Below are 13,704 nucleotides of genomic sequence, written 5' to 3'. Positions count from 1 at the left end.
GTACAAAACAGAATTCGATGAGCTCATTACTGTTGACATAAAGTGAAGTTACTTGGAAGTGGAATGAAGCTCAGGTATGCACTGTATCTGAACTGCTCTGTTCCGGGACCACGCCCCTCGAAGGAAATGTCATCTTTGAAACAGATGCAGATTTACCACAGTGATAACAATTAATGTCTTGCGTTGAACAAGCTCGGGCTTTGAAGACATGATAATGGTGCACAAGATGAGGCACAGATTAAGTGACTTTTACTCAAGGTGGAAATGGCTAATATGAGGAGGCATAAGTTGTTTGGAGGAAAGTATAGGAGGGGTATGTCAGAGGTAGGTTTTTTGTGCAGAGAGTGATGGGTACGTTGAACACCTTGCCAGGGATGGTGATAGAGGCAAATACATAAGGGACATTTGAGAAACTCTTAAATATTAATATGGATGATAAAAATGGAGGGATATATAGGAGGAAAGGGTTAGATTGACCTTAGAGTAGATTAAAAGGTCAGCACGACATCATGGGCTGAAGGGCCTAGTATTGGTTAATAATGTTAGTCCTGTGCCATGTAGTTAGCTGCTCCCACGTGGGAGCAGTTCACATACTGTACAAGCAGGGTTATCAATAAAGTTCAGTTGATTATCCTGTAAGCTGGCCTCCTGGTGTGCTCTGCACTCTCCCTCAACACTGTGCTTTAATGTTCTCAAAGGGCTAAATAATGTGAATAGGTTCCATATCTACGCTTGGATTCCATGAGCACAGAAGATGAGGATTAATATAATCAGCAGGCTTAAGATGATTAAAACAAAGTGTAAATTGACATTTCTGACCCTCTTCCCTCCACAGATGCCGCTTGTCATGCTGAGTACTTCCAGCAATCAGTTTCTTTTTTGTTGCAGACTCCAACACCTGCACTCTCCTTCACCTTTGTTCAAGAATGACGTTAGGAGACGCTTTTTTTTAGCGTGTCGCACCAGACAGTCAGCCATTCTTGTCTGGCGCGTGGTGTCAGGATTGGTCTCCTTTTGGATTAACTGGGCCACGATATGAACATTCCTGACTCTACCCTTGTATTTTTTACGAGGCTGAGTGGCTAGCTCGACGCTCAACCCGGCACAGATGGAAAGTGTGCTCGGGGTGGCCCGACTTCGATTCGAACTTGGGAGCCTTCGCTCTGGAGTCCAGCGCTGATGCCACTGGCCAAGGAGGCACTTAAACACACTCTCTACTCCTCAGCCCACCATTCCTCCACTACCTCTAACAACCCTTTGACTTCCTCAGGAAGCTAAAGAAATTTGTCTGTCCCTGTTGATTCTTACCAGTTTTTATCAATGCCCCATAGAAAGCATTCTGTCTGGTTTGGTATGGCAACTGCTCTGAATGTGACCAAAGGAAACTGGAGAGAGTTTCTTCACAGAAACCTGCCTCCTCTCCACGGACTCTGTCTGTACTTACCACTGCCAGAGTAATGCAGCCAGCATAATCAAAGACCCTGTGCACCCTGAACATTCTCTCTTTTTTCCCCTCCTGAAGAGCAAAAGATTCAAAGTTCAAAGTACATTTAATATCAGAGTATGTATACAGTATACAACCTGAAATTCATTCACTTCACGGACATCCACAAATACAAAGAAAGTCCGTTGAACGATAGAAACATTGAAGCCCCAAAGACCCCTTTCCCTCCCTCCGTACAAGCAGCAGCAAAAAGCATGGAGACACCCATCTCAGCAGAAGCACTGACCCTCCCCCCTGCCACCCCAACCCATCCTTACCATGTGAGCAGCAGCAGAAGCACAAATGAGTCCATTGACCTGGAGTTCACAAACCAGCACTTCGGTATCTCTCTCTCCAGCAAAGGAGAGAAAGGTCGCTTCTGCAGCAACAAGAGTGGAGACCAGCAACTTGCTGTTCTGATGTTACAAGATACAAAAGCCTGAAAGCATGCACCACCTGTGTTGTTATTTTTTTACTTACTGCCTGTGACGGTGTTGGTGTTTAGGACAGCAATGAAGGTCCTCCATCTTTGTCTGTCCATACTGTTGCACAAAGATAAAGGACTCTTCACTGCTGATTTTTGTTTGACCAGTCAGGGTTGTTAGCCCTGAGCTGAACCCACAAACCTGGAGGACTGATGGATCACTCTTAGTCTGGCCTCTACCCTTTGACTTGTTTGGCATGGTTGACTCTACCAAGAGCCAAAGCGCAAGGCCCTGACTCCAGTCAACACAGTTCTCTGGGCCTTTGAGGTCCATAAGCCTCCAAACCTCGTCAAGTTTGTGGTCATCTTAATGCACTGTGTAATGATTTGATCTGTATGGAGAGTATGCAAGACAAACTTTTCACTTTATCTCAGTACATGTGACAATAATTTATCAAAACTAATACCCAACCACGGGAATATTTGGAGTTAAAGGGGTGAGTGTTCAATCGAGATTGATGAATTTTGTATTAGCCAAAGAGCAAATAGAAGCCATTTCCTGGCAAGAACTTATAGATCTTCAGTTTTCGAACAGACAGGCATCCTTCCTGGAAGATTTCCATGTATGCTGCCTGACCTGCAGAGTTCCTCCAGAATTTTGTGTGTGATCCTCCTTGCATGTGTATGTTGACTCAAATGTATCTTTTTCAATCATGAAACCTTGTTGAACTAAAGAAGGCAAATGGAATGAAGACACAGCATGTTCCTCATTCAGTTGAAATGACAATGTTTAATGTTCTGACCATTTTCTATTAATGTTCATCGTTATAAAATGATATCATTTGGCTCATTGTACCAGTGCTGAGTATCATCTGCAGCTACACTCAGTGGCTACTTTATTAGGTACACCAAATGCAAATACAAATATTTAATCAACCAATCATGTGTCAGCAACTTAATGCATAAGAGCATGCACACATAGTCAAGAGATTCATTTGTTGTTCAGACCAAGCATTGGAATGGGGAAGAAATGTGAGTTAAGTGACTTTGACTGTGGAATAAGATTGTTGGTGCCAGAAAGGGTGGTTTGAGTATCTCAGAAAGTGCTAATCTCCTGGGATTTTCACACCCAACAGTGTCTAGAGTTTGCAGAGAGTGGTGTGAACTCCAGTGAGCTGCAGTTCTGTGGGCGAAAACGATTTGTTAATGACCACCTGATATATGGGTGGAATTGGGCTATTTGGCCCATTGAGTCTGCTCCGCCATTTCATCATGACTGATCCATTTTCCTTCTCAGCCCCAATCTCTGGCCTTCTCTCCGTATGCCCTGACTAATCAGTATCTCAACCTCTGCCTTAAGTATACCCAGTGACTTGGCCTCCACAGGCACTTGTGGCAATGAATTCCAGAGATTCAGCACTCTTAATGAGAGAGGTCAGAGGAGAATGACCAGAATGATTCAAGCTGACAGGAAGGCGACAGTAACTTAAGTAACCATGAGAGTAGAATAAAATCTCTGAATGAACCAGGAAATGGATGGGCTACAGCAGCAGAAGACCTCGAACATGCACTCAATATCCACTTTATTAGGTACAAGATGTACAGAATAAAGTGGTCATACAGAAAATGGAGAATTGTGTCTGCAGGGAGGGTAATGATAAAATGTAGAACTTAGGGGATATCCAGCAGAAATAACCACTGGGATCCCCTGCAGAAATAACCACTGGGATCTCACTCATACCATTTCAGCCTAGTTCCACTGTTCAATCAAAACTAACACAATACTGTTCCACAAACTTCTTACCCATCAGTAAGCAAAGAATGAAAGCACATTCAGCAATTAGCATGTGCATATTCTTTACAATTCTACATAAACATAGTATTTCTGTACATTGTGTGCCTTGTGACTGGGTACTGAGATCACATGCACAGGCGCTATTACTCATTTAATGGTGTAAATCTACAATGCGTCTAGCCACGTCAGCAACCCCAGTAAACCACAAGTAGTCAGAGGATAATGCTTGGATGGCATTAGTTAGATGCAGTCTTTTAATCTTTGTTTCCTCTTAGAGTTATAGATTCATACAGCACATTAACAGGCCCTTCAGTCTAACGTATCTATCACGATTGTGTTGCCCATCTTCCTGTGTTTACCCATTGCCCTCTAATCTTTGTCCATCCATGGACTTTGCTAGATAGCCTTTGAATGTTGCTAATGTTCAAAGTTCAAAGCAAATTTATGATCAAGGTACATAAATGTCACCATGTACAACCCTGAGATTCATTTTCTTGTGGGCATACTCAGTAAATCTATAGAATACTAACCATAACAGAATTAATGAAAGACTCTCCAACTTGAGCATGTGACCAGAGTGCAGAAGAGTGCAAACTGTGCAAATACAAAAAGAAGAAATAATAATAATAATATGTAGAATTATAGGGAAGTACAGCACAGAAACAGGCCCTTGAGCCTATCTAATCCATGCCAAAACCATTTAAACTGCCCACCCCTCCATTGACCTTCACTGGAATCATAAACCTCCATATACCTATCCAAACTTCTCTTAAGTCTTGAAATTGAACTTGTATGCACCACTTGTGCTGACAGCTCATTGCACACTCTCACGGCCCTCTGAGCGAAGAAGTTTCCCTTAAACTTAATAAGCAATACATATTGTACATGAGGTGACGAGTCCTTGAAAGTGAGTCCATTGATTGTGGGAACATTTCAATGATGGGGTCAGTGAGGTTGAGTGAAGTTATCACCTTTGGTTCAAGAGCCTGATGGCTGAGGGGTAGTAACTGTTCCTGAATCTAGTGGCAAAGGTCCTGAGGCTCTAGTATCTTCTTCCTGATGGCAACAGCAACAGCAGAGTATGTCCTGTGTGGTGGAAGTCCCTGATGATGGATGCTGCTTTTCTGTGACAGTTTTCATGTAGATGTGCTCAATGGTGGGGAAGGCTCTACCCCTGATGGATTGGGCCGTATCCGCTATTTTTTGTAGGGTTTTCCATTCAAGGGTATTGGTGTTTCCATATCAGGCTGTGATGCAGCCAGACAATATACTTTCAACTACTCTAACGTAGAAGTTTCTCAAAGTTTTAGATGTCAATCCAAATCTGTGTTCACCTCAATCACTATTTCTGGCAGCTCTTTCCAAATACACACCATCCTCTATGTGAAGAAGCTACTCCTGATATCTGTTTCTCTTAAATCTTTCACCACCCTAGTCTCAAACTATGCCCTCTTTTAGCAACCTCTCCCTGCAAAAAAAAACACTGTGCTTTCATCCTATCTACGCTTCTTATGATCTTGACTACCAGGTCACCTCTCAATCTCCTACATTCCAGGAAATGAGATTCTAGGTGACACAGCCCCTCCATGTAATTCAGGCCCACCAGGTCCAGGCATATCCTTGTAAATCTTTTCTGCAGTTTTTATACCGTAGTAACATCTTTCCTATTACAGGACAACCAAGATTGTGCACATTCTCCAAATGCAGCCTCACCTACTTTTATGTAACTGCAGCGTATGCAGTGCCCTGATTGATGAAGACCAGCATGTCAAACATGTCAGACCAGGATATCATTACCTTGTGTATCTGTGATGCTGCTTTTAGTGAACTATGCACTGCGCTCCTAGGTACGTTGTTCCATAACACTTCCCAGGGGCCCAACCATTCACTGTACAAGTCCTACTGTAGTGTGATATCTCACATATATCTTGATTGAAAGCCGGTTGTTAATCATTGGCCCACATGCCTAACTTGTCAGGATTGACCATAGAGGTTGTGTTCCAGTTGTCTACATGATTCACAAGTCGGCACGTAAACGAGGCTAGCACAGTATGGAGAACTGACTCCCCTCTCCACGCAGCTGATAAGTTTAAAGGAACGGCAGATGCTAATACATTTTGCCACCAGTGGCATTGCAGGAGTCAACATTGAACTTAACGAGAGACTCCAGCTTCATATTTTCCTCAGGGTTTACTCCGAAAGCTTCCTCATGAGTGGGTATAGCTATGCTGGAAGCAACTGATTGCCAATGTCATACAACATGGGACTAATGAACGAACATAGGCAATGTGATTGAGATTGGTGTACTGCTTTGATGCTGAGTTGCAATTCACTCTGATAATAGTAAGAAATGTCATCAAACTTTATGCTGCTTTTCTGGGCAGTGGAATGTTAAAAAAAAGTGCCCTACATCTGGAAGTCAGGCAGCATCTATGGAGGGAAACAAACAGTTGACGTTTCGGACTGAGACCCTTCATCAAGACTAGAAAGGAAGGGGGAAGAAGCCAGAATAAGAAGGTCAGTGGAGGAGTACAAGTGGTGGTTGACCAATTGAGGGGAATGGTGAGTATGTTTGGGATGGAGGGATGAAGTCAGAAACTGGGAGGTGATAGGTGGAAGAGGTAAAGGGCTGAAGAAGAAGTATGAAAGAAGAGGAGAGGAAGAATGGGAAGAAGGAGAGAATGACGGGCAAGCGAGAAAGAATTGAGAGGATAACCTGAATGAGGAATGGGAAAAGAGAGAATGAGAGATGGAGAAATTATTGGATGTTGAAGGCATCAATGTTCGTGACATCAGGTGATGCTACCTGACCTGCCGAGCATTTTGTGTGTTGCTCAACATTTCCAGCATCTGCAGAACCTCTTGTATTTATGCTGTACATCTGGCTGTCTTATGCCTGCGTTAGAATGACGGTTAAAAGCAAAATAGGACTGAGTTTAGACTTGTCAAAATTCCACTCCGTTGCCAAATATGAGGATGCAAAGATATTACTACACTTTCTTATGATTTCTTTGTTTCTGCTTATTTGCCCACAGCTGATCAGATCAAATATGAACAGGAACTTAGTGAATTTGTCTTTAATTAGGAAATAGATGGACATCCTGTTGTCAGTTCCCATTTGTATTGGGCTGATCGCCACCCAAATTGTGTCTTCCCCCTTTATCAAACATTGTGCATAATCAGTGTTTCCAGTTCTAACTTCAGTCTTACTGCTACCTTGAATATTTATTTATCTAAAGTGACGGTATTTAGCTTTTAAATACACTCATGCCCACTTTATTAGGTGCAGGAGGTACCTTTAAAAATAAATGTTAAAGTTAACCGATGGGGTTTGGACTGGAGTGCAGATCATGAAAACGTGATCAAGATAATGATTTCCACGATGGGTGACTGGAATGGACTCCCAGGTTTGGTAGTGGAAATGGGCACGATAGTGGAGTTTAAGAGACATTTGGAAAGACACAGGAACATGCAGGGAGTGGAAGAATATTGAAGTGTTTACAAGCAGATTGATTTGCCATCAGGGTAGGCACAGGTATTGTGACCCAAAGGGCTGTTCATGTGCTGTATTGCTCTACGTTCTCTGTGACACTAAAGAATCGCTAAGTGGTGATAAAGACATTTGGGGGGCCAGCCTACATACATTGGGATATCGACTGTAAGAGCATTGAGCTCCTGGTACAATATTAGTCGGACCACTGCTGAATACTGTGTATGTACACCCAGTAGCCACTTTATTAGTGTATGTTCAAGCTGCTGATGTCGCCCATCCACTTCAAAGTTCGATGTGTTGTGCATTCAGAGACACTCTTCTGCACGCAACTGTTGTAACGCATGACTATTCGAGTTACTGTTGCCTTCCTGTCAGCTTGAACCAGTCTGGCCATTCCTCTCTGACCTCCCTCACTAACAAGACATTTTTTCTTACAGAACTTCGGCTGGGTGTTTCATTAATGAGCAGGTGTACCTAATAGAGTGGCCACTGATCTTACATGAAGTCACTGCCTCCCTTCCACCAATTGTCTCCTCTCTTGTCTAAAGGTCATGGCTTCAAGTTCCATGCTGAGAAATCGACGTTCAGCCCACATAACTGAGTGCTCAAAAAGTTGGAGGTGCTAGGAAGTCCTACCTTTCAAACAAGATGTTAAGCGAAACACTGTCTCTTTATTGATATTCTCAAGATGTGAGGGCATTTCATCCATAGAGTTGTGCAGCACAGAACCAGGTCTATTGACCCACCCATTGTGTCTATCTACACCACTGCTATTTACCCTCATTAGGCCTTCTGTGCCTGTCGAATTGTTTCTCGTGTTGTAAGATTAATTGTTGTCACCAACTCTTTAGGGTATACATTCCACCTCCAGCCACCTCTGTGTGTAAAAACATCTCCTCAGATCACTTCTCAACCTGCTACCTTTCTCCTTAAACCTTCTTATCTTAGCCAAGTATTTTAATATCCGAAGCAACACACACAAAATGCTGGAGGATCTCTGCAGGTCAGGCAGCATCTGTGGAGGGGAATGAACAGTCAATGTTTCGGGCCAAAACCCTTCTTCAAGACTGAGAAGGAAGGGGGAAGATGCTGGAATAAAAAGGTGGGAGAGGAGGGGAAGGAGGCTAACTGGAGGGTGATAGGTGAAGGCAGGTGGATGGGAAAGCTCAAGGGCTGGAGAGGAAGGAACCTGATAGGAGAGGAGAGTGGACCATAGGAGAAAGTGAAGGAGGAGGGGACCCAGGGGCAAGGAATAGGTAGGTGAGAAGGGGTAAATGTTCAGAGTGGGGAATAGAGGAGGTGGGGGGGGAAATTTGTTTAGCAGAAGGAGAAATTGATGTTCAAGCCATCAGGTTGGAGGCTACTCAGGTGTCAACAGAATGTGAATTCAGATTGAGATTTATTTATCATGTGTACATCGAATCATAGAGTGAAATGCATCATTTGTGTTAACAATCAATACACCTGAGGATGTGCTAGAGGCAGTCCACAAGTGTTGCCATGCATTCTGACACCGAAGTAGTGTGCACAGTCTTCAGCAGAACAACAACAACAAAACAAACCCCTTTCCCATTCCTCTCTCTCTCCCTCTCACACAGATACCCAAGCTACAGGCCCATGTCCTCGGCCAGGGCCATCAAAATGACAACCACTTGCTGAGGGTGGGGTGGGAATGCGCGTATAGATTCATTAGCTGTAAATTTTCTGCTGTTTGTGGACCTTTAGCTATTTAGCTGTCGTGATTGACTGCTGTGCAATTGGAACTGCACTTCAGAAATACTTATTTGTCTGAACTACATTTAAAAGTTCTTACAGATCCTGAAATATTGTCTCAAGATTCAAAATTGTTTATTGTCATTCCGCAGTACACAAATGTAAAGGGAAACTAAATATTACTCCTGGTCCAGTGCAGTATAAAAACACAATAAGCATAAAGAACACAAAACGTGTAAATACATAAGATTATCTTACATACATAGACTGATTGAATGTCCATAAAGTGATGCTGGGTACAGGAGTATCTGTACATAAGGTGACTCTGACCGGAAGTAAAGTGGTGGTGATGGGATGTGATAATGGGTGGAGGTGTTGAATGGGTAGAAGTAAGTTCTCTTTTCTTTTACAGAAGGAGGTTCTGAACCAGGTTTTGCTGTACATCGCATTTCTTAATAGGCACATCAGCAATGCTAAGTCCCTGCTAAAGAATCATTCTGTGGAGATAGATGAAAATGGTGAGCACACGGAATCTCAACTGAAGAACCACCTTTACATTCTACAACCGGACCGCAAGTTACCAGAATCTTATGTGTACCTGGCATGGTGGGCTAGTGTTAGTTCCTTGTCCCAGGCTCACGCTTGACAGCACATTGATAAGTAGAATCATAGAGCACCAAGGCACAGACACAGGTCCTTTGTTCCACCTGGACCATGCAGAACAGTTATTCTACCTAGTGCCATCAACCCTCACTAAGACCTTCATACCTCTCCCATCCATGTACTTATCCATATGTTGGAATCATATCTGCATCCACCACTTTTACCAGCAGTCTGTTCAATACTCTGCCAACCTCAGAATGAAGTTCCCCTTACATCCCTGAAGAAGGGATGTAGAATTCTGAGACTGAGAATCCCAAGGTACTCTTGGGAATTTTGGGACTTGCTGATGCAATGTGTGATCATTATGAGTTATTTTAGTTAAGGGACAATTTATTGTTCATTCCTTGTCATCTTTAAACTGCTGCTTGAAGGATATAGAAATATCTCTTGTACCAATGTGTTAAAAATACAAGTTTGGCCTCTGGGGTCTCTCCTTTCTGATGGAAGAATAAAAAAATAAAATTAAAAAACCAACCAGAGCAACATAAAAATGCTGGAGGAACATCTATGGAGAAGAATAAACAACAGATTTCAAGCCAGAACCCTTCATTGGGACTCGGCCTGAAATGTCAACTGTTTATTTCCTTCTATCGATGCTGCCTGACCTGCTAAGTTCCTCCAGCATTTTGTATTACTCTGGATGTACAGCATCTGCAAAAATCTATTGTGTTTATGAAAAACGGATGATATATTTGAATTAAGGTCAAAGCCCACAATACACAGATCTCTGCAGCCCTACTCCCTGAGAAAATAATTTTGCTGATTTAACTTTCAAAATATTCATAACCTTTTGGATTAATGAGCTGTGAATGGGTCAGATGACCTTTTCTCATTTCAATGTATCCTTTTTAAATATTGACCATCCCTACATAAGGCCATAAAACATAAGAGATAGGAGCAGAATTAGGCCATTTGGCCCACTGAGTCTGTTCCGCCATTCATCATGGTTGATCCATTTCCCTGTCAAACCCAATCTCCTGCCTTCTCTCCATATCTCTTCATACCCTAACTAATCAAAAATATATTAACCTCTGCTTTAGTTATTCCCAATGACCCTCCACAGCCACCTGTGGCAATGAATTCCACAGATTCACCACTCTCTGGCTTAAGAAATTCCTCCTCATCTCTATCCTAAAGGGTCATCCTTCTATTCTGAGGCTGCATCCACTTGTCTTAGACTCCCCCACCATAGGAAACATCCTCTCTATTGAGGCCTTTCAACATTCGAAAGGTTTCAATAAGATTCTTCCCCCCCCCCCCCCATTCTCCTGAATTCCAATGAGTAACAGGCCCAGAGTCATCAAATGTTCCTCATCTGATAAGCCATGCCTTTATCACTACCCTCTCCAACCCCTACAAGGGGTGATGTCTCAGGAAGTTTACAACCATCATCAGGAACTGGGCTTTACCCCCTTCTCTGGGCTTTACCCTCTTCTCGATGCTGCCCTCAGGCAGGAGATACAGAAGCCTAAAGACCCACACCTCAGTGTTCAACAACAGTTCTCTCCCCACTGCCATCAGACATGGAAATACCCTAACATTCCCTCATCTTTATATTTCTTCAACTTGCATCAGTGTTATTATACTTATCTTGTTATGTAAATTATGTATTTAATTATGTAAACTTATGTTAATTTAAATTCATTGTAACTTGCCTTTCTCATGTTGGTAATGTACTGTACTACTGCTGCAAGGTAAATTTTCATGGCATTCATATTCTGGACCCCATTTATACCCTTCTCCAAGAATTATCACCTTGTCATGGTGGAGAATCTTGTGAGTTCCTGAGATCCTGAGAGCGATGCTGGTAGGGTCACCCATGGTGGTGAGGTCAAGGGAGGAAATTCCAGATAAAGAGCGATCCAACCAAGACCTCAGTGGTGGAGCTGGCTGAGGATGATGACACATAACAATGGCAGTGGGAGGAAGGCTGCAGCAGTGAAGGGTCCCCAGTTGTTTGGATGCTATGCCACTGGACCCTGACCCTGACCCCGATCTGTCAAGGACCAAGTGGTGGCTGTCTCCCCATGTTACACACAAGGTTACATCCAGGTGTTCTCAATAAGGGAATAACCCCTTAGGAGAGCATCATACTCACTACCAGTACTACCCTGGGTATGCTTGCCCATGGCAATAAATGTGAACTTGAGCCTTTTACAGCCTCAGGATCTTCCAAGGTCATTTTGCTGTTTCACCTCTCCCTTACCAACTCTGATCTGCAATATCAGTCAAAGTTAGATAGATAGCTTTTGCACTGAATTGGCTTGTAATGTTTTTGCATGTAAAAGGTAAGATGTAGAAGGAAATTATTTATTTAACATTTCTTTCATTAATAGCTATGCTAATTTTTCTTTGCTAGAATGCTGCTTAAACAGAGTGGAGTCTACAAGTACAGAGGAGGCTGTTCAGAGTAATACAGAAGAGATAAGCAGTCCTTCCTCATCTCCAAGCTTCAAGAAAATGAGGCTGAGGAATATCTGTTCCAAATCTAGGAAAAAGAAGTGGGTGGAAAAGACAGGTATGGAATTCTGGACATGGATTCATCTATTATAGAACATAGAACACTACAGAACAGGAACAGGCCTTTCAGCCCACAATATTGTGCCAAACCAATTAAATTAGTCATCATATGGTTAATTAAAATAATCTCTTTGGCCTACACGATATCCATAGCCTTTAATTGTCCTCATATTCATATGTTATTTAAAGGTCTGTTAAAAGTCTTTAATGTTTCTGCCTCTACCACCACTCCAGGGAACGCATTCCAGGCACTCACCACTCTCTATGTTAAAAAACTTGCCCTTCGCTTTTCCTTTGAAATTACCCCCTTCACCCCAAATGCATGCTCTCTAGTATTAGACATTTCAATCATTGGAAGAAAGATACTGTCTGTCTACTCTATCTATGCTCCTCATAATCTTATAAACTCCCATCACATCTCCCCTCATCCTCTGCTGCTCCAGAGAAAACAATCTAAGTCTGTCCAACCTCTTGTTGTGAAATATGCCCTCTAATCCAGACAACGTCTTGGTAAACCTCTTCTGCACCATATCCAAAGCCTCGTCATCCTTCCTATAAAGGGGCAAAAAGAACTGTATGCAATACTCCAGGCTCAGCCTAACTAGGGTTTAATAAAACTACAACATCCTGACTTTTGAACTCACTACCTCGACTAATAAATTCAAGCATGCCATTTGCCTTCTTAACCACCCTATCAATCTGTGTAGCCACTTTCAGGGAGCTATGAACTCGGACCCCAAGATCCCTCTGCTCATCAAATTGTTAAAGATCTTGCTCTTAACAGTGTACCGTCGCTTCGCATTTGACTTACCAAGGTGCAATGCTTCACTTTGGCCAAGTTTACACCCATATCTGCAACTTATCTACATCCCATTGGATTCTTTGCCACTTTTCTATACTATCCACACCAGTGATCATCTGCAACACACCCATCTACATTTTTATCCAGATCATTTTATACATCACAAACACCAGCAGTCTCAGTACAGATATCTGCGGAACACCACTAATCACAGATCTCCAGCTACAATAAGTCCCTTCATCCACTATCCTCTTTCTCCTATGGACAAGCCAGTTCTAGACCCAAATGGCCAAATCACCTTGGATCCCATGCATCTCAATCTTCTGGATGAGCCTCCCATGAGGGACCTTGTCAGACGTCTTACTAAAATCCATGTGAACAATACCCTCAGCTACCATCATCAATCACCCTTATCATCTCTTCAAAAGAACTCAGTCGTGTTAGTAAGACACGCCTTACCCCACACAAAGCCATGCTGGCTTGCTGTAATTAGGTCATATAACCATATAACCATATAACAATCACAGCACGGAAACAGGCCATCTTGGCCCTCCTAGTCCATGCCGAACCCTTAATCTCACCTAGTCCCACCTACCCGCACTCAGCCCATAACCCTCCACTCCTTTCCTGTCCATATACCTATCCAATTTTACCTTAAATGACACAACTGAACTGGCCTCTACTACTTCTACAGGAAGCTCATTCCACACAGCTATCACTCTTTGAGTAAAGAAATACCCCCTCGTGTTTCCCTTAAACTTCTGCCCCCTAACTCTCAAATCATGTCCTCTAGTTTGAATCTCCCCTACTC

At 42.8% G+C, this 13,704-nt stretch overlaps 1 protein-coding gene across 7 annotated transcripts in view; it reads left to right on the top strand.

Annotated features, from left to right (window-relative positions):
- Nucleotides 1-13,704, top strand: part of LOC132381517 (meiosis initiator protein-like) — a 112,812-nt gene that overhangs the window by 13,776 nt on the left and 85,332 nt on the right. For all 7 annotated transcript variants that reach the window (XM_059950990.1, XM_059950989.1, XM_059950994.1 and 4 more), the window contains 2 exons: nt 9,321-9,426; nt 11,931-12,089. In XM_059950990.1, coding sequence (XP_059806973.1) covers nt 9,321-9,426; nt 11,931-12,089 — 265 coding nt within the window. The remainder of the gene's footprint in view (nt 1-9,320; nt 9,427-11,930; nt 12,090-13,704) is intronic.

Source organism: Hypanus sabinus, chromosome 26, assembly GCF_030144855.1.
Source record: "Hypanus sabinus isolate sHypSab1 chromosome 26, sHypSab1.hap1, whole genome shotgun sequence".
NCBI classification, from domain to species: domain Eukaryota; kingdom Metazoa; phylum Chordata; class Chondrichthyes; order Myliobatiformes; family Dasyatidae; genus Hypanus; species Hypanus sabinus.
Note: the sequence above shows the minus strand (reverse complement) of the source record. Positions and strands in the feature narration are given on the sequence as shown.